Source organism: Cavia porcellus, unplaced genomic scaffold, assembly GCF_034190915.1.
Source record: "Cavia porcellus strain 051 isolate PalLab524CR breed Dunkin Hartley unplaced genomic scaffold, mCavPor4.1 scaffold_8, whole genome shotgun sequence".
Classification (NCBI taxonomy): Eukaryota; Metazoa; Chordata; class Mammalia; order Rodentia; family Caviidae; genus Cavia; species Cavia porcellus.
Window position 1 is genome coordinate 65212369 of NW_026947491.1, and position 20474 is coordinate 65232842.

Below are 20474 nucleotides of genomic sequence, written 5' to 3' on the forward strand. Positions count from 1 at the left end.
ACACCTTGCAATAGGAATAAAGTGCAATTTAAAATCCAGGTCCTTTCATGGACTTAATTTTTGCTGTTTTTGTTTACTAGAAACTATTGAAATTTTAATTACAAATTTCAGGTACAGCAGTGTTGCAAATGACGTCTTTCTCCATCTGTGTGTGAGTTCCTGTGTGACTGCTTCTAATGATGTGCATATGCACGTTATATACCTGCTGGAGGAAACCCTGGCTCCTAAAGCCTTGTGTCAGCATTTCCCAAATCAACGCACCATTTCCAGACAACAAATAGTGATGTTCTTCTTTCCCGCTGGTATATGTATATATTTTCCTCTACTCCTCACTCTCATCTGACAACTTTGCTTTTATTTCTCTGAAATAATAGAAACAATAAGCAAATCAATGTTCTCCCACCTCCAAATCTGTGCCTGTCTCCTGTCAGTTCCCATGTAGCCTGTTTCCTTTACTTTTTATGAAACCAGATGCACGTCTGTCCTGTGGGCTAGAGCAGTGCCTCCAGTGTGCTAGGGCTCTTTTTCCTTGTCAATTTGAAGAGAAGATTCTTGCGGGGTGTCTGCTTTCTCATAAATCAGCCACTTCTCTTTCTCCCCTCAGTTCCACTTATCTTTGTAGAATGCTATTGCATTTTGATCTTAATAAAATTTTTCCTTGGCTTACGTCTACCTTGGCTATTTTTAATAATATCATTTGTACAAAGCCACACTTTTTCCTTTTCTATTTCTCTTTTAAAATACTTATGTTGTTATTCTTATCATTTGAGCAAACCATGACTTTTCAGTCAAAAATTAATTTCACATTCTAAAATCCAGTTAATCCTCGTGTTAGTTGACTTCTTGCCTCAAATATACTTTACACCATGATCATTTCCTCCTCACAGTACTGTTTTTTTCTTTTCTTTTCTTTTTTTTTTTTACTAACATGCCACCTCTCCTTCATTTTTTGATAAATTTTGTCACTTTTCTCAACCCACCAATATTAGAGTGACTCATGCTTTGTGTTCTCCATCTTTACATGCTCCATGTGAGCATTTGGCATATCTTGTCCCAATTTCTCTTCTACATTCTAAACTACAAAATCCAGCTGCTTGTTTTCTCTGCCTGAAGTGCTTTACTTAAATTCTCAGTGTGACTTGCTTCTTTATTGGATTCCTATGTCTGCTCAAATGTCAATTTATTAGAGAAATCTTTCCTTAATAGTTTATACTGCACCAACTGGAGAGGCCACCTATCTCCTCCAAGACTTTCTATTGCATTGTGTGGCTTTATTTATTTTCACGGAAATAATTGCTGTTTGGTGTTATTACGTTAAGCTGTCTCTGTTTGTTAACTGCCTCTTCTGTCTACAACATCAACTCTATGAAAACTCTATTGGGATTTAACTCTGCATTATTCTCAGGCTTTCTAGCAGTTCCTGGCACAGCAGATACTCAATAATTATTAAATTCTCAAATAAAATTCATGTTTAAATTTATATTAGCATGCCACCCCCACAAAGTGTTTATATCTATCTACAGACTTCCACTGGAGTGTTTGAAGAGACTGCATTTCCTCACATCTTCTGTGACTTTTAAAAATAATATTCTCCATTTTCACCTAATCATTTGTTAACTTCGGTAGTTTACACTGAGGTTTCTGGTGATCCTTTTGGGTATTCACTGTTGATGCACTGTTTATGTTGTGATGCACACTGTAACTGAATTTGTTTGGCTAATCGATCATGTCAGTGCTTGCTGAATTCCCTGGCCTGTTTCACAGGTGTAGCGTGCCATCTCTGTCACCTATCACTGGTATCAGTATTGGTTAACTTTTGCAGTCCTTTATCCTAATTTTTTGGTTTACAGGCTTATTTTTACTTCAACAACACTGTCTTAGGTCAACTACAACTTTATGGGCTGGTTTTTCAAAAGCAATGATTCTTTATTCTGCTTTAAAATTGCTACAAAATCTAGTAATTCATGTGGATTTTCAGGTCAAGACAATTTTTGAAACAAAAGATTATATAATTTGGGAAAATTTGATATGTTTATAAAAATTCTTTCTGCCTTAAATTTTAGGACTTTATGTGTTTGTATTTTCTGCATGAAAACTCTGAATGAGTGAAATTTTCATCATTGTTTTTAGTTTTATTATTTTGGATTTGGAGAATGAGACTGTGAATTAATTCTTTAAATTGTTTTTGGTGGTACATACAACTGTTGATTATTGCTTGTTGGTCTTGTGTTAGGCAACTTTACTACATTCAATTATTAATTTTGTAGACTGGTTCTGTAGATTATCTTAGATTCCTGTGGGAAATTTCATATTATCCCTGAATAATGTTAACTTGTTGCTTAACTAATTTCTTCATATTATTGTTTGTTTTTTGTAATTTTGAATGTAACTATTAGTATAGTAAATTCTTATTTTATTCCATCTTAAAGAGAATACATATAATATTTTACCATTGCACATAATTTTGAAAAATGTCCATAAGCTGTTAATGAATTCATTCTTCTTCCTACTTTATTAAAAAGTCATATTTTTAAAATTGATGTTAGGTCATATAAAATATTTTTCCCTTAGATATTGAAATTAATTTATTTACTTTATATATTAATAAGATAAATTATATTTATTGTTAAATTATTATTGAATTTCTGGGACTAACTACTACATCTCCCTATCTATATAATACTTTTTGAATAATTAACTATAATATTTCTTTTTTACATATTATGAATATTATATATATATATATATATATACACATAAAGATAATTGGACTGTGTATATATTTCACCTTGTCTAGTTTGTATACCAGTTACATAACCATCATCACAAAGGTCAGTAACACGTTGTTCATTTTCATTTCTTTCATAGAAATTTGTCAAAGGTGAGGGTGACATATTATGACATGCCTTTAGGATGTTATATGCATGAAAAACTGGCCTGAATTACATTACGTGGGTGTATGTGAGTATGTCTGTGTGTATACGTTATTTTGAGTTTTAGGTTTAACTACTGATTAAAAATTCTACTTTTTAGACAGTTTCAAATTTATGTAGTTCTTTTAAATTTTTCATACTTATTAACAAATGTTGTAGAATACCCTTTTTAATTTCTAACTTTTGCTGTATTTATGTGACTAATTTTGTTCCTTTTGTTGCCCATTTGCCTCTTTCCTTCTTTATTCACCTTGATCAAATTTATGCTCAGAGCTTTACTACTTTGTCAGTAATTTTATAGATTTCTGTATTTTATTATGTCTTAATCATTTGTTTTCTTTTTTTGCTAACTTTGGTCTTATGTTATATACAGTAATTTAGTTGTAGTATCATGATGTTACAACCTTTGTAACTTGAATGCTTAATCTACAAGGGCTACTTCTGCTGTGCTTAAAAGTTAACTCGTTTTTGCTGCTACCTAAGATTTGTGTTCCTCTCATTAGATATTTTTAATCTCCTATTCATTTACTTGAATATAGGTTCTTTTGTTTGAATGTCTTTGTCTGGGAATACTGAAAAAACATAGTTCAAGTGATGGATATATGTTAAATCATAGCAGGAGAGATTTGATTCTTTGTGCTGGATTCAGTCTCTTGGTCTGGACTGCTGATTTGAAACTGGTCAGGAGTTGGTAATACTTTCCCTAGATAATATCATCTTTCACTGTCAATAGGAAATTTATGGCCTCAATAATAAGTAGAAGTGCTACAATGCTCACATAAAATGCTAAACATGTAATTGTAGAAAAAAGAAAAAACACATGAAGTGATTAGTAATTGATATAAAAATATGATAAATTATGCAGTTTAGACCTAAGGAGAGAGAAAGAGTGCTGACATAGACATGGAATGTATCATACCGTAGTATAGACTTTCCCTTTCTTTTCTATCTTTTTGAGACAGAGTCTTGCTGTGTGGTTCAGGTTGGCGTTGGGCTCACATTGTAGCCTAGACCAGTCTCAAACTTGCAATGATCCTCTTGTCTCAGCCTCCAGAGTGCTGGAATTACCACACCTGGCTCCTATTTTTTAATAATGTATAAACCATAGAATATTGGTTGAAAAAATATTCTTTCATTTGGAGTAAATAGCATGACTGAAACATGAAAGTATAAAACATCTTCTTGGGATAATGTCATTAGCTTCAGTAGAGTAAAAGCTGGTTATTAGATTATGTGAGAAAAAGAGATAAACACTGGTGAATCTCACTATGCAGAGTTTGATTACTGCTATTGGAAGTATTTTATAAATAAAGATATTAGGTGGCAGAGAGGTAAAACACAAATAATGATAGTAATAATAATGAGAATGATATAAGTAACTGTATACTTTTTAAAAAAATCTATATTTCAACAGATATGTTCTATGTTCTTTCTATGTAAAATTTAAATTAATTCTTAAAAATAATATTACTGTAGGTTTATTGTTATTATTCTTTTTTTTTTTTTTTTTTGTCTTTTTCCTTTCTATCAGTACCGGGGATTGAACTCACGACTGCCTGCTTGCAAGGCAGGCGCTTATGCCGCTGAGCTAAATCCCCAGCCCCTATTGTAATTATTCTTAATGACATACATTAGTGCAGTTGTCATTACTGTTTTTATTATGGTGTGTTAATTGTGGATACTTAGATCATCTAACATGTCTTAGTGGATAAAAGGGCTAGGACTCATCAAATATTGTGCTTCTAAAGTAATTTATAAAATTAGTCTGGCATGGCTCATGGAATGGACTTGTGGTGACAATGCATCTAGGGTAGTCATTAGGAGCTGTGAAATAATTTGGTCATGCAGAGATAGAGGCTTGGCCTCAGGAAGTCATAAATCAAAGAGGAACCCAAGGCTCCAAGCACAGGTGACTGGAGCAATTGGACATTGATTCGATTTTATTATGTGAAATTAATTGTCTTTCCCTTTTCATTTTCTTTTTCTCTCTTGTTCTATAGTCTTGCTTTTTGGCAATCAATTTGTGAATGAGGTACACTCAAGGATAGATATTTTCTTGCTTCCTCCCTGGTTGCTAAATATACCTTTCTTCTACTTAAAAAACCAAGGAGAAAACATGTCTTTTAAAAAAATTAACCATGGAGGATTTAAAATATGCTTTTACTTCAGACAAAAGCATGTTTTTCATTTACAAATTATGTTAGATGATTGTAGAATCTCTACACATATCCACGCTTTTGGAAATTTGCATTTCAGAATCAATTTATTGTAGTAACTCAAAAAATAGCAGAATTTGTTACCTCACAGTAGTGCATAAGAATCAAAGAACAGAGTGGATGGATGCTATTTCAGTGACCACTACGCCTGTGGGATGTTGGACAAATTCTCTAATCCTTTTGCTTCAGTATCTCCCTTATGTAAACTGAAAATAATGATAGACTTATCTTTTACTGTACAGTGCTGAGAAAACAAAAGGCAAACATTTATAATTTTGTAGAATATTTACTAGCCAACAACTTCTTTTTTTTTCTTCTTTTTTTTTTATTTAAGGAGAAAAGAAAAAAAACAGTGAAGGGGTAGAAGTTATACAGATTTACAGAAGAAAAAAATGCACAGTAGGAAATCACTAGTTAATGGATTACATATTGCCATCTTAGTAATAATTGTTCAAGTCACAAAATTAAAGCTTGTAGAGTGGACATTCCAACAATGATACTGCAAACAGTTCTGTTCAATGATCCAATAAAACTCTGTGATATCATTTTCTATCTTATACACTTAAATGTACATGCAGTTATATAGTTTAGAGCACTTTCTTTTCCTCTCTTTTGTACAATGACTATTACACATTTTGGGTTTCATTGCTCCCACGGTTCTTATTGCTTTTTTGGAAGAGAGCAAAACCAAATGTGACATAACAGAACAGAATCGGTCAAGTCAAAAGGGTGGACATAATAGATAATATAAAAACATAATACAAGGTGATCAACAATGGTTACCATAATGCCTCCCGCTATCTCTAATAGAATTGCCTATATCATTAGTTGTAATACAATTGAACAAAACAGTAAAGAACAAAACCGACAAAAACAAAACATTGGAGACATTGTAGGTCTTCAAAAGTAGATAAAAGTCAACGAGAATGGGCGTTATAATGAATCTCATTATCTTCTCAGCTGATGTCTAAACTTTCGAACCTGATACTATCCAGCAAAACAGAATAGTCAGTCAAAAACAAGATGGTGAGAGTAATACAGGGTTTCAAATCGAGATAATAGAAAGTCAAAGTGGGTTACTATATTATATCCTGCTATTTTTTCCCTTTAATTAAATGGATAAAAATAAAAAAGTAAATAATGGAGTGGAGATTGAGAAAAAAAAGGGCATAACAGCGAAACAGGGCAGATCAAAACATAACCATTTAAGCAGAATAGTGTTTCACCACCAGATAATTCCGACCCAAAAGTAGTTACCATATAGACTCTTTCCTTGAAGTCCTTGAGTACAACTTCGTATACTGTAGCATTAAGTATATCAAAACAATGTAAAACCATTTAAGAGAATGACAGCATTATAGAGTATTTAGAATTGACTAACAGAAAATGAACAATGGTTTCTGTATATTCTCCTTGTCTTTAAAAGGTTTTTGCTTATACTATCGTACATAATAAAATCCAATAAGATACAACCTGTTTAGACCATTGGAGACAGAAGAACAAAAGCTAGATGAGACTTCAAAACAAGATGGTACTAAATCAGTATTACCTATTAAGATGTCATTTTCTCCAAAATAGCTGTTCCTATCATCCAATCTTCTCTGTCTCATTTCTGTTGAGCTCTTTTTCTGTCAGTAGCTGTCAGTTTGTCTTCTTCATTTTGTTCCCTGCTCCATTCATTGTGGCCTCCCCGCCACTATTTCTGGGTTCTTTGTATTTTTCTTTTTTTAGAATATCCTGCAGTACTTTCTGTAGGGTTGAATTGGTGGTTGCAAATTCCCCCAGTTCCTCTTTATCCTGGAAGCACCTCGTTTTTCCATCAATTTCCAGGGACAGTTGTGCAGGATATCTCAATCTTGGCTGGAGATTATTATCTTTCAAAGCTTGAATTATTTCCCCCCACACTCTTCGTGATTTGATGGTTTGTGCAGAGAAATCTGCTGTAATTCTGATGGGTGTTCCCTTGTAAGTGGTCTGTTTCTTGTCTCTTACAGCTTTTAATATTCTGTTCTTGTATTGAATTTCTGGAATTTCTATTATTATATGCCTGGGTGTTTCTCTGTTAGGGTTGTAGGTAGCTGGGGTCCTGTATGCCTCATACATCTGAGTATCTTTACCTTTTGCTAAATTAGGAAAATTCTCCTGGATTATTTCTGTGAGTAGCTTTTGTAGTTCACTTGTTTGTGTCCCTACTTCTTCTTTTATGTTCTTAATCCTTAAGTTATGGCTCCTCTTATCATCTTCTTGTCTTTGTATTATTGCTGTTTGTTTCTTTGTTATTTTTAAGAAGTTTTTCATTTCATTCTCCCATACTACGAGTCTGCCCTCCAGTTCAGATAGTCTGTCCTTAGTTTCTTTCAAGCTGTTATGCCAGTCTTGGATAGACTTCTTAATTTCTTGATAGTCCCTTTGAACCTGCTTCACATACTCAATGCTTTCTCTGTTTTCTCCATCAAGCAATTCTCCCCTCTTTTTCTGTTCTTCCATTCCACCATCTGTTTTTTCCTGGGTGGTGCTTAGCATTTCTCTAACTATTCTGCATACTTCTAGCTTCAGGTCGTTGATAACTTCATTCCTGAATTGATCTATGAGGCTCTCTATATGGCGCTTAATGTATATTGGTGTGGTGTCCACTATTGCCTGTTTCTCAGATTTGGGGGCCGAGGAGCCTTTCTTGTTGCTTGCCTTCCCCATATTTTCTGTTCCTTATAAAATGCAAGCTTACATAGGAGGCCCGGCTTCCCTGCCTTTCAGCCACAGCCTGATCAAATTGCGCTGGCTAGGTGTTCCCACCCACCGCTGCGCACCAGGGAGTTGCGGAGGAGGTAGCCTAAGCGGGAGTCAGTCGCTCCTCAGGGCCACCGTCAGGCTCTGGGATCTGGGTTAGGCCAGCCTACTGAGTCCGCCAGCAGCATCACGCAGGCCAGGCACTTTTCACCAATCCCGTCCGAGAGGGGAATGTGTGGTTGGAGTTGCCACCGTGTCCTGCTCTTACAGGACTGCCCGAGCCCAGAAAGTCCTCCACTGGAGTCAAACTGTGGTAGGGGGTCAGTTTCTCTCACTCACCTCGCCACCAGTCAGTTTTCGTGTACGCCTCCTTGTCCGTCCTGTTTTCGACTCCGTTCGCAGACTCCTGTTCACAGAGCTTCTGCGCGTCTCTCCTTGCCGAGCTGCTGTGGAGGCAGCCAGCCGCCGGGCGGCGGGAATCCCAAATCGCGGTTTCCAATGGCGCGGGGTCGAGCCTCCACACCGAGTCTTTTCTGTTCCTATTTTAGCGCCAGGACTGTATTCTAAGTTGGTTTTTCTCAGCCCAGGTCGTTCCTGAGTCAGCAGAGCATATCTCTACCGGTTCATGTCTCCTTAGTCCACATCATTCCTGGCCTCTGAGCCGAGGCTTTCAGAGAGCCTCAGGTAGTTGCTGTTGTCTGTCTGCCATGTTCTCCCAGAAGCCTAGCCAACAACTTCTTGACTAGAGTGAAAAGAAGATCCTAGCCAGGTGTGGTGGCTCCTGCTTATAATCCCAGCACTTGGGAGACTGAAGCAGGAGGATCCTTTGGAGTTCGAGACCATCCTGGGCTACAAAGTGAGCTCAAAGCCACCCTGAACTGCATAGAAAGACCCTGTCTCGAAAAGACAGAAAAAAAAAAGATCCTGTTGTTTTGGTGCAAATGTCCCCATGTCATTCCTAGCTTACTCCAATGGTCTGTCACCCAATGCTTCCTGTTTGTGTAGGTCTCCTGCTAAAAACTGAGCTATCCAAATCTTTTAGGAGGCAAATAGCACAATGTGTAAAGTCTTTATTTATGAAAGGAATCAAAAAAATTGGGAGAACATGTTGCAGGTGATGCAATACAAGGAGAGAAGGAAGGAAGAATTGCCTGTGGTGGAAGAGTTTCAGATTGAAGCTCTGATGTTAAGATCAGTGTGGGGGTCTCTAGCCAGCTGTGTTGTGGAGTTTCCAGCCATACTAGATTGGTCTACTTTTGTTTCATTGTCCTCAGTCAGCAGACATTAAATAACTTAGACTCTTCCTGATGGTAAATGCAGAGAGGCAGCAGTATGAAATATGAGGTGTTTTTTCCAGGTGCCATAGCATCTGATATTTAGAAATCAGTTTTCAATTTTAGTAATCTTTTGATTTCATTAAAAGTGCTTTAAGGAGCTTTATATTTCTTTACTCATGAACATGTCCTACCTCACCAGCTTGTTTATGTATTTTTTCTATCTGTGACTGTGGGCATACTGTTCAGCCAATTCAGTTATGAATCATTGAATTAGACATTGCTTCATTGTCCTCTGGGAGCATGTTACTGCTAGTTACTCAGATCTAAAATCTGAGTAAGAATGTCATGTTATTCTTCTCAGTTCTTATTATGTTTAATGCTTTTAGAGAAAGTTATTTTATTATTTTGATTTAGTATTATAAGGAAGTAACCTATATTGGTTACTGATTTTGAATTGGATGTACGTGAGTTTTTAATATTGGCCCTATTACTACTTCTATAAGTAAATTTCAGCAACTTAAGTAATTCTTTTTTTAAAATTTTATTTAAGGAGAAAAAGAAAAAAAACAGAAAAAGGGTACAAGTTATACAGAATTTGAGTAAAAATAAACAGTAGGAAATCACTAGTTAATAGATTACATCTTGTCATCTTAGAAATAGTTGTTCAAGTTACAAAATTAAGGCTTATAGAGTGGACATTCAAACAGTGAGACTGCAAACAGTTCTATTCAATGATCCAACAAAACTCGGTAATATGGTTATCTATCTTATACACTTAAATATACATGTAGTTATATCATTTAGAGCACTTTCTTTTCCTCTCTTTTGTACAATGACAATTACACATTTTAGGTTTTATTATTCCCACAGTTCTTATTATTTTTTTTTGAAGAGAGTAAAACCAAATGTGACATAACAAAACAGAGTCAGTCAAATCAAAAGGATGGACATAATACATAATGTAAAAACAAAATACAAGGTGATCAACAATGGTTACCATAATGCCTCTTGCTATCTTAAAAAGAATTGCCTATATCATTATTTATAATAAAATTGAACAAAACAGTAAAAAACAAAACCAATAAAACCAAAACATTGGAGACATTACAGGATTTCAAAAGAAGATAGAAGTCAACCAGAATGGGTGTCATTAAATCTTATTGTCTTCACAGTTGTTGCCTATGCTTTCAAACTTGGTACTATCAAGCAAAACATAATGGAGGAAAATCAGTCAAAACAAGATGGTGAGAACAATACAGGGTTTCAAATCAAGTTAATAGGAAATCAAAGTAGGTTACTATAATATATCCCTTATTTAAAGGGATATATTTATTTTCCCCTTAATTAAAAAGATAAAAATAAAAAAGTAAATAATAAAAAAGGAAAATGAGATAAAAGAGGGCATAACAACAAGACAGCACAAGTCAAAACCTAACCATTTAAGCAAAATAGTGTTTCACCACAAGATATCCCGATATAAAAGTAGTTGCCATAGTGTCTCTTTTCTTGAAATCTTTGAGTATAATTTCATATACTGTAGCATCAAACATATCAAGACAATGTAAAACCATTCAAGAGAATGACAGTATTACAGGGTACTTAGAATCAACTAACAGAAAATAAACGTTTTCTGTATAATCTCCTTGTCTATAAAAGTTTTTCTTTATATTATCACATATAATTAAATCCAGTAAGATACCACATGTTAAGACCGATAGAGACAGAAGAACACAAGCTTGATGGGACTTCAAAACAAGAGGATATTAAATCAGCACTACCTATTATGATGTCTTGTTTTCTCCAAAATAGCTGTTCCTACCATCCAACCTTCTCTGCCTTATTTCTGTTGAGCTCTTTTTCTGTCATTAGTTGTCAGTTTGTCTTCTTCATTTTGCTTTCTGCTCCATTCATTGTGGCCTCTCTGCCACTGTTTCTGGAATCTTGGTATTTTTCTTTTTTAGAATATCTGCAGTATTCTCTATAGAGTTGAATTGGTGGTTGCAAGTTCCCCTAGTTCCTCTTTATCCTGGAAGCACCTTGTTTTTCCATCAACTTCTAGGGACAGTTGTGCAGGATATATCTATCTTGGCTAGAGGTTATTATCTTTCAAAGCTTGAATTATTTCCCCTCATGCTCTTTGTGATCTGATGGTTTGTGCTGAGAAGTCTGCTGTAATTCTGATGGGTGTTCCCTTGTAAGTGATCTGTTTCTTGTCTCTGACGGCTTTTAATATTCTCTTCTTATATTGGATTTCTGGAATTTTGATTATTATACACCTGGGTGTAGCTCTGTTTGGGTTGTAGGTGGCTGGGGTCCTGTATGCCTCATACATCTGAGTATCTTTATCTTTTGCTAAATTAGGGAAATTCTCCTGGATTATTTCTGGAATAGCCTTGGTAGTTCATTTGTTTTTGTCCCTACTTCTTCTTCTACATTCTTAATTCTTAAGTTATAGATCCTCTTACCATCTTCTAGCCTTTGTATTATTGCTGTTTGTTTCCTTGTTATTTTTAAGAAGTTTTTCCTTTCATGCTCCCGCATTACAAATCTGTCCTCCAGTTCAGATAATCTATCCTTAGTTTCTTTCAAGCTATTATGCCAGCTTTCAATAGAGTTTTTAGTTTCCTGGTAATCTCTTTGAACCAGCTTCACGTATTCTATGTTTTCTCTGTTTTCTCCATCAAACAATTCTCCCCTTTTTTCTGTTCTTCCATTCTACCATCTGTTTTTTCTTAGGTGGTGCTTAGCATTCTCTAACTATTCTACTTATATCTTGCTTTACTTTGTTAAATACTTCACTCTTGAACTCATCTATGAGGCTCCGGAGATATCACTTTATGTCTATTGGTGCCGTGTATGGTATTGCATGTTTTCTGCTCTTATTCTCCTTTGCATTTACCTTTCCTGGATCAGTGTTCTCAGGATTGAGGACTGAGGACCCTTTCTTGTTGCTCCTCTTCCCATACTTTTTGTTCCTTCCATACAAGTGTATATAGGAGGCCCAGTTTCTTTGTTGGTTACAGTTTGTTTGAGTCGTGCCAGCTAGGTGTTCCCGCCCACTGTAGTGTACTAGGGAGACACAGACCTGGGCAGCCTATGCTGGGCCTGCCCCTCCAGGTCAACCTACTGAAGGCTTCACTGCTAGGGTGCACCACCAGGCACTGGGACCCAGTTTGGGCTAGCCTACTGGGTCTTAGTCCATGGCATCACCCAGGCCAAGTGCTCCCCACCAATCCTGCTTGAGAAGGGAATATGCGACTAAAGTCACTGCAGCATGCTGTTCTGGCTAGTTTGCCTGGTCCCAGAATGTCCTCTGTAGGAGCCTCCTAGTCTATGGAAGGGTCCCCGTTCCTCTCACTCACTGCAGGTTGATGCAGGGCTTCCTGCCAGTCGCGCTCTCAACTCCATTCGCTGATTCCCACTCTCAGAGCTTTCGTGCGTCTTTCTTCCTGCTGTGCCGTTTCAGATGCAACAGCAGTGACAGGAAATTCAAATTGCAGTTTCCAGAGGTGTGAGTTCCAGCTTCTGCACTGAGATTTTATCTGTTCTGGTTGTAGCACCAGGATTGCATTTCCAGTTGATTTCTCTCAGCTTAGTTCTTTCCTAGGTTGGCAAGGTATATCTCCCCTTGCTTAGGACTCCTCACACTGCACCACTCCTGGATTCTAAGCTGGCTATCTCAGAGAGCCTCTATAGCTGCTGTTATCTATTTGCCATGTTCTCCTGGAAGTCAGCAATTCCCGAGTGCCACTTCGTACTCCTTCCTGATAATTTAAATAATTCTTTAAGTCTTTCTTTTCTAACTTGACAAACACAAAGTATCTTTATATACAATTAGGAAAGTAGCATGTAGTAATTGACTGTATAATGGCAAATGCCTTCTTACTGACTTCATAATAAATTACAAACTTTCAGCATATTTCTATATTTGTTGACTCTTTATTGCCTTCTTATGTTAGTTGTTTCAAATCTAGTTTCATTGTTTTCAACTGATGTAATCTCAGGACCACTTCTCTTGTATTACTGAGAAGTGATAGCCCAGTAATCTATGTGCTAAGAACTGTCTTGGGTGATGTGGCCCGAGTAGTGGGTCAGACTGACCAAATCAGCTGTTTTGTAGTGTTATAGTCTATTGTGTGCACTGTAGTTCCCCAGCTTCTGTGATTTGAACTTCAAAATCTCTTGTTTATCTTTCCTTACTTTATTGCCTTAGTCTTGCCTCAAAGAAAACAGGCTCACTGTTCTCCCAAGGATATTCTAAATTTACTTTTCAGTTATCATACTTCAGTAAGATCTTACTTCAGTAGGATTCAGAATCTTACTTCACCTGTCGTCTCTTGTGCTAGTGTGTCTCCAATCTCTGTTTTCCCTGGATCAGATTTTTTGCTTTGCACAAAATTTTCTCTCATTTTCCAAAAAGAATCTTAAACAAACCTTGTGTGAATATGTCTTGCTTTCTCTTTCATTTTCACTTGCTTTCCAAACTGGGTTTTCCCTCTACAAGTCTGTTAAAATAGCTTTCTCTTAAATTTGACCCACTATCCCCTTTTGTTGGCTACTTTATCCTTGAAATCTGAAACCCTAGTGTTTAAACACATCTTTAGGGACAGTATTACTGAGCCGCCTTCTGATTTTCACCACAATTTATCATCCTCCTTTGCACATAATTTTATTTCTCATTGATTTCTTCAACAGTGTTTACTGACTACCTATCCTGAGTGGTGAAGAGCATATCATACAGAATTTGAAGAGAAGCTCTTATGATTCTCTCTTCCATTTACTTCTGAAGCACTTTTCTTCTGTCAATCGTGCCTACTTCAAATCCCAATATATGTCTTCAATTATAAAGTACCATGGACCTCATTACTGTGCTTGCCCTTTCCTCTAGTTCTCTGCCTAGCCTTCAATCCCTTATTTTTCAAGTGAATATTGCTATATTCATTCAATCCACAATTTCTCTAAATTCTGTATATTTGTTAACATCATCTTCTACTTAGGCTATGGAGTTCAAATTAATGTTTGTTATATTCCTTAAGTCTGTTGCTGGCTTTTATCCTCATTGCTCCCATTTGCTGATGCTTCTTCTTTTTTTCAATTTTATTTTACTTTATAACTGCCTGACTCTCATTTTCCATGCAATTTCCCATTGCTGGTTTCATACATGTGTACTTCTACGTTATCTTCCCTGATTATTTTTCACCTCCACACCTATCTGATTGTTGAAAAAAATATTCCTGCTCTATCACACACATGCTTTCTAATTGTTAACCAGTCTTTTACTGGAAACATGAATTCCACTTCTTTAGAGCTTTCACCCCACCTCCATCCTGCCCGACCACCCCTAGGTAACCTCTTTGTAGTCTAGAACACAGGAAAAATATGTGTCACAGTGTTTTCAATCTCTTTTCACTTAAATTTTGAGTCCTTGAGGATAGAAAGTTGTGCCATTCATGTTGTATAGGATACCAAATACATTACCTTGCTGAATAAGCATATGTTAAAAAAATTAGTTAAGAAGATCTCCCTTTTTAAAGTGATTACTTATTGTGAGAACACACCAGTGAAGTAATAAACTGTATATCCTGGCTGAATAAATAGTCTTCAAAAATACAAAGTAATTGCTATGCATATGATAATTTGCATCTTTCATTCAACTAATTGCTCTGAGGGAGAACAGCTTCTGAGCTAGACACAGAGAAAAAGTGATGCCAAATACAAAGACACTGCTTTTCCTCTGGATATTTACTGTCGCTGAGACTAATAATATGCACTCAAATTAATACATTGAAACATTTTAAAAAATTAGTTGGGAGCTTATACAAAAAAGGGATTTCAAATACAAAAAAACTCATAAAAATGAGTGGGCTCATAAGCATAGTTGTGTACAATATTCTTTATGAAACCCTGAAGAAATCAATCAATTATTCTAGAGTCCCATTGAGCCTAAGCTTATCAAACATCATGATAGGTATGCTTGTGCTAACTTCAAATGTTAAAACTTTGCTGAAATAACTTAGTTGCTTCTCATAAATTTCTCAGGCTGCCTAAATATCCATAAATACCTTGTTTGGGTCTGGAACTGTAATGTAAGTTCCAATATGCCAAAAAATAGTAGTCTGATGAATAATGCTTTAAAGCCAAGATGAAAGAAATTTAGGGCCTTTTGTTTTTTGAACTGTGATGATATATACCTATGTTGCGGTTGTGAATTTTAATAACCTGTACATAGTAGGGTTCAGTATGTGTTGACTAAATGATGACAGTTGGTAAACCTATATGTCTGTGAACTTCTATGAAATAGGGATTTTAAAATTTAGTTTAGAAAGGAAAGACTAAATGTAAAATTTTGTGTGTTGCTCCAGAGAACATTAAAATGTTCAAGTCAGCACAAATTTTCTAAAAGTTAAGTTATGAGATATAATAAAAGTTTCAATGATATTGCATGGTATTGATTATATTTTTAGGTGTCATTTCTTGTTAGCACTCTGCTCCATCTTAAACCAGACTGGAAAATTGGCCCATTGTTTAGATTAAGAAGTATTGCTTTGCCATTGGGTCATGCTAAAATTGATACCTTTTTAAATAGCTGACAAGTGGCCAAGTCATCATTATCTGGAGGGAAACACTTAAATTATCTGAAGATGGCTGATCTGTTCTGAATCAAAGTTTGAGTCGACCACTTCAGATTCTGTGTCTAACACTCCAGGTGACAAGGGTCACTTGTGCTGAAGAACTGACAGTTTCCACCCTCAGGGTTGGTAGATTGGATTGAAAAATGTACAGGAGGAGAGTTTGTCAAAGAAATTCAAGGAACAGAGCTGATAGGTTCTAAAGGGAATTCTAACTTGGTCCCCAGATTGAATGAGAAATGTTTGTATTTTATGGACTTACACAAGTGTGCAAAGTTAAGAGGAAGAGGCGAAAGACAGAGTAAAAAGTGTGGGAGGAGAAAATATCAAGAGAGGTATAAAATTTTGTTGTTTTTCAGTTTATGATTTGTTGAGGTGGAAATAAAATAACAATAAATTGAGAAAATTTTGGTGGTAATTTAAATGTTCTGAGATATTGCTTTAACGATGGTTAATTGATGAATTATGAGTATTATATCTCATTAAATTACAAGAATTGTAGGAAATGATTTAAATATCAGAAAATGGAAAATTATTATTGTACTTCTGGATTGACTACAGTGGTACAGTTCCAGGATGGATGAATCTGTTTGTGAGTCCTATGAGTCTTTTGCAAAAAGCGATACTTTTGATCATCTTACCCTGTATCCATGTATTGAAGTCCCACACTGACACCAATAATATATACAATTCTTACTTGTTAAGCAAATTTTTATTTATTGGTTGATTGATTGATTTCTGATACCAAGGATTGTACTCATGACCTCTAGCTTGACAGGCAGGCACTTATACCTGAGCTAAATCCCCAGTGCCAAGAAAAATGTATTACAAAAACAAATTGCTGGAGTGTATCTGTAATGAGTTTGAAGTAGGATATGTTGTCATTAAAAAATCTCACACCCCACTAAAAAATAAGGTTTATTAAATATTCAGTGCTTAAAATTCACTGCTCCATAGTTCAAACAACTTGGTGTAAACTGAAGAATCTTCTTGAAAACTTACTTACACTTTAATAAAGATTTGTGATCATCTAGGCTTAATTAACATTACTTGTAATGTTTCTTATTGAATTCTTACATTTTTGTAGTAAAAATGTTCTACATTATAGTAATGTTTCTTAAGGTGAAGTAGATTAAAGTTAGTGATATACTTTATTATTCTAAATATTTATGTTGACCACACATGTCTTATTTTTGTATGAATCTATATGGTTAAATTCAGTATCTAAAGGAAAAAATCAAGGCATAAAAATAGTTAGCAAATTTGTATTAACTTTCATTCCTAAATTACTTACTGTTTTACAGACCCATTTTAAACTGCCTTATGCACATTGATTCATTTAAATTTCAGAACAATTACATTAAATACTATTATTGCCTGTATATTGCAAAAGAATTAAATGAGAAAAGGGAAGTTAAATTATTTTCCCAACTGAATATGGTACATGAGTGGCAGAGTGACAATCTGAACCATGCAACCTGATTCCTAAGTACTCTGTATTCTTCACTTGTACAATTGAACTATTCTTACTACAATCAGAGTAATAAAGATATTTAACATATTTCTAAGTATGTCTTAATAGGAATGTTTATGAATAAATTATAAACTTGTGAGCCCAATAACCACATTTTATTCACTTTGTCATATACATTGTTTCAATAAACTGCTAATATTTAAATTGCACTTGATTTACAACTTATTATTGTCTGTAGATATTCTTTCCAGGAGATTTGTGTTTTGTAGTTGTAAGATTTACAGTCGAAACTTAAGCACAATTGTTATTTTTAAGTATGATGTGGTTTTCATGTTTGTCTTATTAAATATTATAATGTAGCATAAATGAAGCACGTTTCAGATTGATTGACAGAATGATTGTTTGAATCACATCTTGTTGAAATTATTTAGTTTTAAATACTCTTTCTTTTTTTTAACAGGGTGCTGCTTTAATTAGGATGCTAGCTAATTTTATGGGCCACTCAGTTTTTCAGAGGGGTTTGCAAGTAAGTAAAATATTTTCCATTTTCTGTTAAATTTTCCATGTCAATGTATTTATTTTAAGTATATTTCACTAATTGGAAATTTGCTAATACAAAAAGATGATTTTGATGGAAAATTCGAGATGTGTAAGCTAAGTAATATCTTTCTTTGTGAGCAGCAAAAGTTGTAGATAGAATATTCAGTGTGCTAACTGAAAAAATGGGCTGTCAATACAATTTAGAATGTAAATTGAAGTAATTTCCACATATATCAGATCCTAAATAATTGATATAAGATTTTCAAAAAAGCTCTACTCTCCTTCTTTTCATTTAAAAGTTCATATAATGTGAAAATAAATATTATTGGCCTTATTAGTAGCATATACTGAAAACGTATGCTACTTACATACTTCAGAAAATCATGGGGCTATTTTGAGATATGTTTCCTTTATGTTTGACTATCTGTATGCATGGATTCTTATTTGTTTCAATGATAAGTATATGCTTATATTTCAATTAGAGAATATTGCTTTTTGAAACTGAGGAAAAAGAAACAGTTTATCATACTATATCTTTAAAAAGAATTATAGAATCTAAGAATGGAGTTTCAGAAGAGGAAAATTATTAAATTTAAAGCAGATACAAATATAGAAATATGGAATTTTATTCCACTGAATCTGCCAGAGTAAATCATGTTCCTGGTAGCTGTGATTGATGAATTATTTATGATGCATTCTGCTACTTAGAAGTGTCCTTTAAAGTAAATTGATGTTCACCTGAAATACAATTATGCTAAGATAGAGAGAGCAATCAATCTTATCTGTTCTTAGTAAGCTTTTCATTTTGAAATTTAAATAAACTACATTTTGGATCAGGTCATATTTTAGAAGTATTATTGTATCTTTACCCAAAATACACCCCGAAAGATAAAAATACAAAGGAAGAGTTAAATGTGTTATGATAAAAAATATATTTAATTCAATAAAAAAATATAAATATCTTGAATAACTTCCTTTAGAAAATATTTTTACAGATTTGCTTCAGCAGGGGTTGAAATTTACTTTAATCAGCTCTTTCCATCAGGGACACCTTCAGAATAGCTGAATCCATTGAGCGTATTTGTAAAATGTTCAAGGCGCTATTCTGATCACATAGTTGGGAAAACCTTTGTTCCCCCCTCAAGGAGTGCCCTCCATGAATATCAACTATCTGGAGAATGCCCTTCCTTATCACCAATCCTTTGTTTTTCTCCCATCAAAGTTGTAGCATGACAATTTCAGAAAATATCTAAGCTTTCACAAGGATAACACAAATTGAATTTGATTTCCGTGTAGCAAGTTTATATGAAATCATTTTCTATGTACAGTTTTTATATTTTTTTTCTATTTGACTGTATGGATTTGCTCAGCAGATTGAATAACTACATTTACATTATTTGGAGAATATTTTTGTTTTGCAACATATTTCTTTAACCTGTGCTACTTTCTATGGCACACAAAATATATCATTTTAAAATACATGTTTTCCCACTGACCCATTTTGCTCAATATTATTTGAAGCAGAAAACACCCTGTGATTCGTATTAAATTCTTTTGAAGTTTTTATTATTGTGTGCATTTTTGTTTTTATTCTTAATTTGGTTAATTTCAATTGAGGGAACTTTATATTTGTCAACATTGCATTTCATTTGCCTTGTGACATCTCATTGATCAGATAGATCTGTTTCCTTCAGTACCTGGCTTTCAGCTTTATTTATACTCATCGCTCAAACTGATTTAGTGTATCATCAGCAGTTTGGATTTGTTTACAGTAGATTTCCATGTCTAGGTGATAAATTATCATCTCTACATGAAGATGTATGGGGTACGTTTTGGAGATGACCTCCTGAACAGATACTTCATATCATGGTGCTGAGTGGTCAGAGCTGATATTAATATGCTTCCTATCCACAAAGCTTTGGGGAGTCTTGGTTTACAAGCTGTTGAAAGAGCTAATCTGGGTTTTCAGCACTTACCTTTGCTGGAAAAATCTATTTATTGTTTTCACCTTAGCCATAGCTATAGCTGTGTCAACAAATGGAAGTTTATTATTTGCAGACAAATCCAGGGTTAGGATTCTATGCTTTGGCAATTCCAAATTGTGAATAATGTGTTTGCGTGTATTTTTTTCATTCTTTACTTGTCCCTCCCTCTTTTACTTTCTTTCCTTTTCTTTGTATTTCTCTTTTTGTCCCCTTGTGCTCAGACCTGACCCCTTGTGTTCTACACAGAAGTCATAATGACAATTTCTTATTGATTTATCATTTACCTAAAAGTTGTATTCTGTAATTTTGTGTGTACTTATGACTCACATCAAGCTCTTTAGGGACAAGGCAAAGAATGTTTAAAAATACATATATTATGTTCATAACATAGGAAGACAGTGAGTTTCTGGTCAATTCAAATATTCACATATTACTTATAAAGTAATGACTGCTGAGTCAACTGTATTTTTATGACTTTTATAATGTTTTAAATGGCAACATTTATTTTAAATTTCAAATCAAACATGTATTTGTCAGAAGGAAAGAACTGTAGAGAATTCTGAGAAGTCTTCTTTTTTTCTGGTAGTATTTAACCCATTCAGTTAGTTATTAGAAAGTCTAGAAAATAATTCCATAGCAGATAGTCACAGCTTGACTTGTGGTGGAATTTCTCATACCTCTTTTTTCTGATTT

General features: G+C 34.6%; 1 protein-coding gene across 1 annotated transcript in view; it reads left to right on the plus strand.

Annotated features, from left to right (window-relative positions):
• Positions 1–20474, plus strand: part of Trhde (thyrotropin releasing hormone degrading enzyme) — a 373678-nt gene that overhangs the window by 246186 nt on the left and 107018 nt on the right. The window contains exon 7 of the mRNA XM_063255150.1: positions 17717–17782. Coding sequence (XP_063111220.1) covers positions 17717–17782 — 66 coding nt within the window. The remainder of the gene's footprint in view (positions 1–17716; positions 17783–20474) is intronic.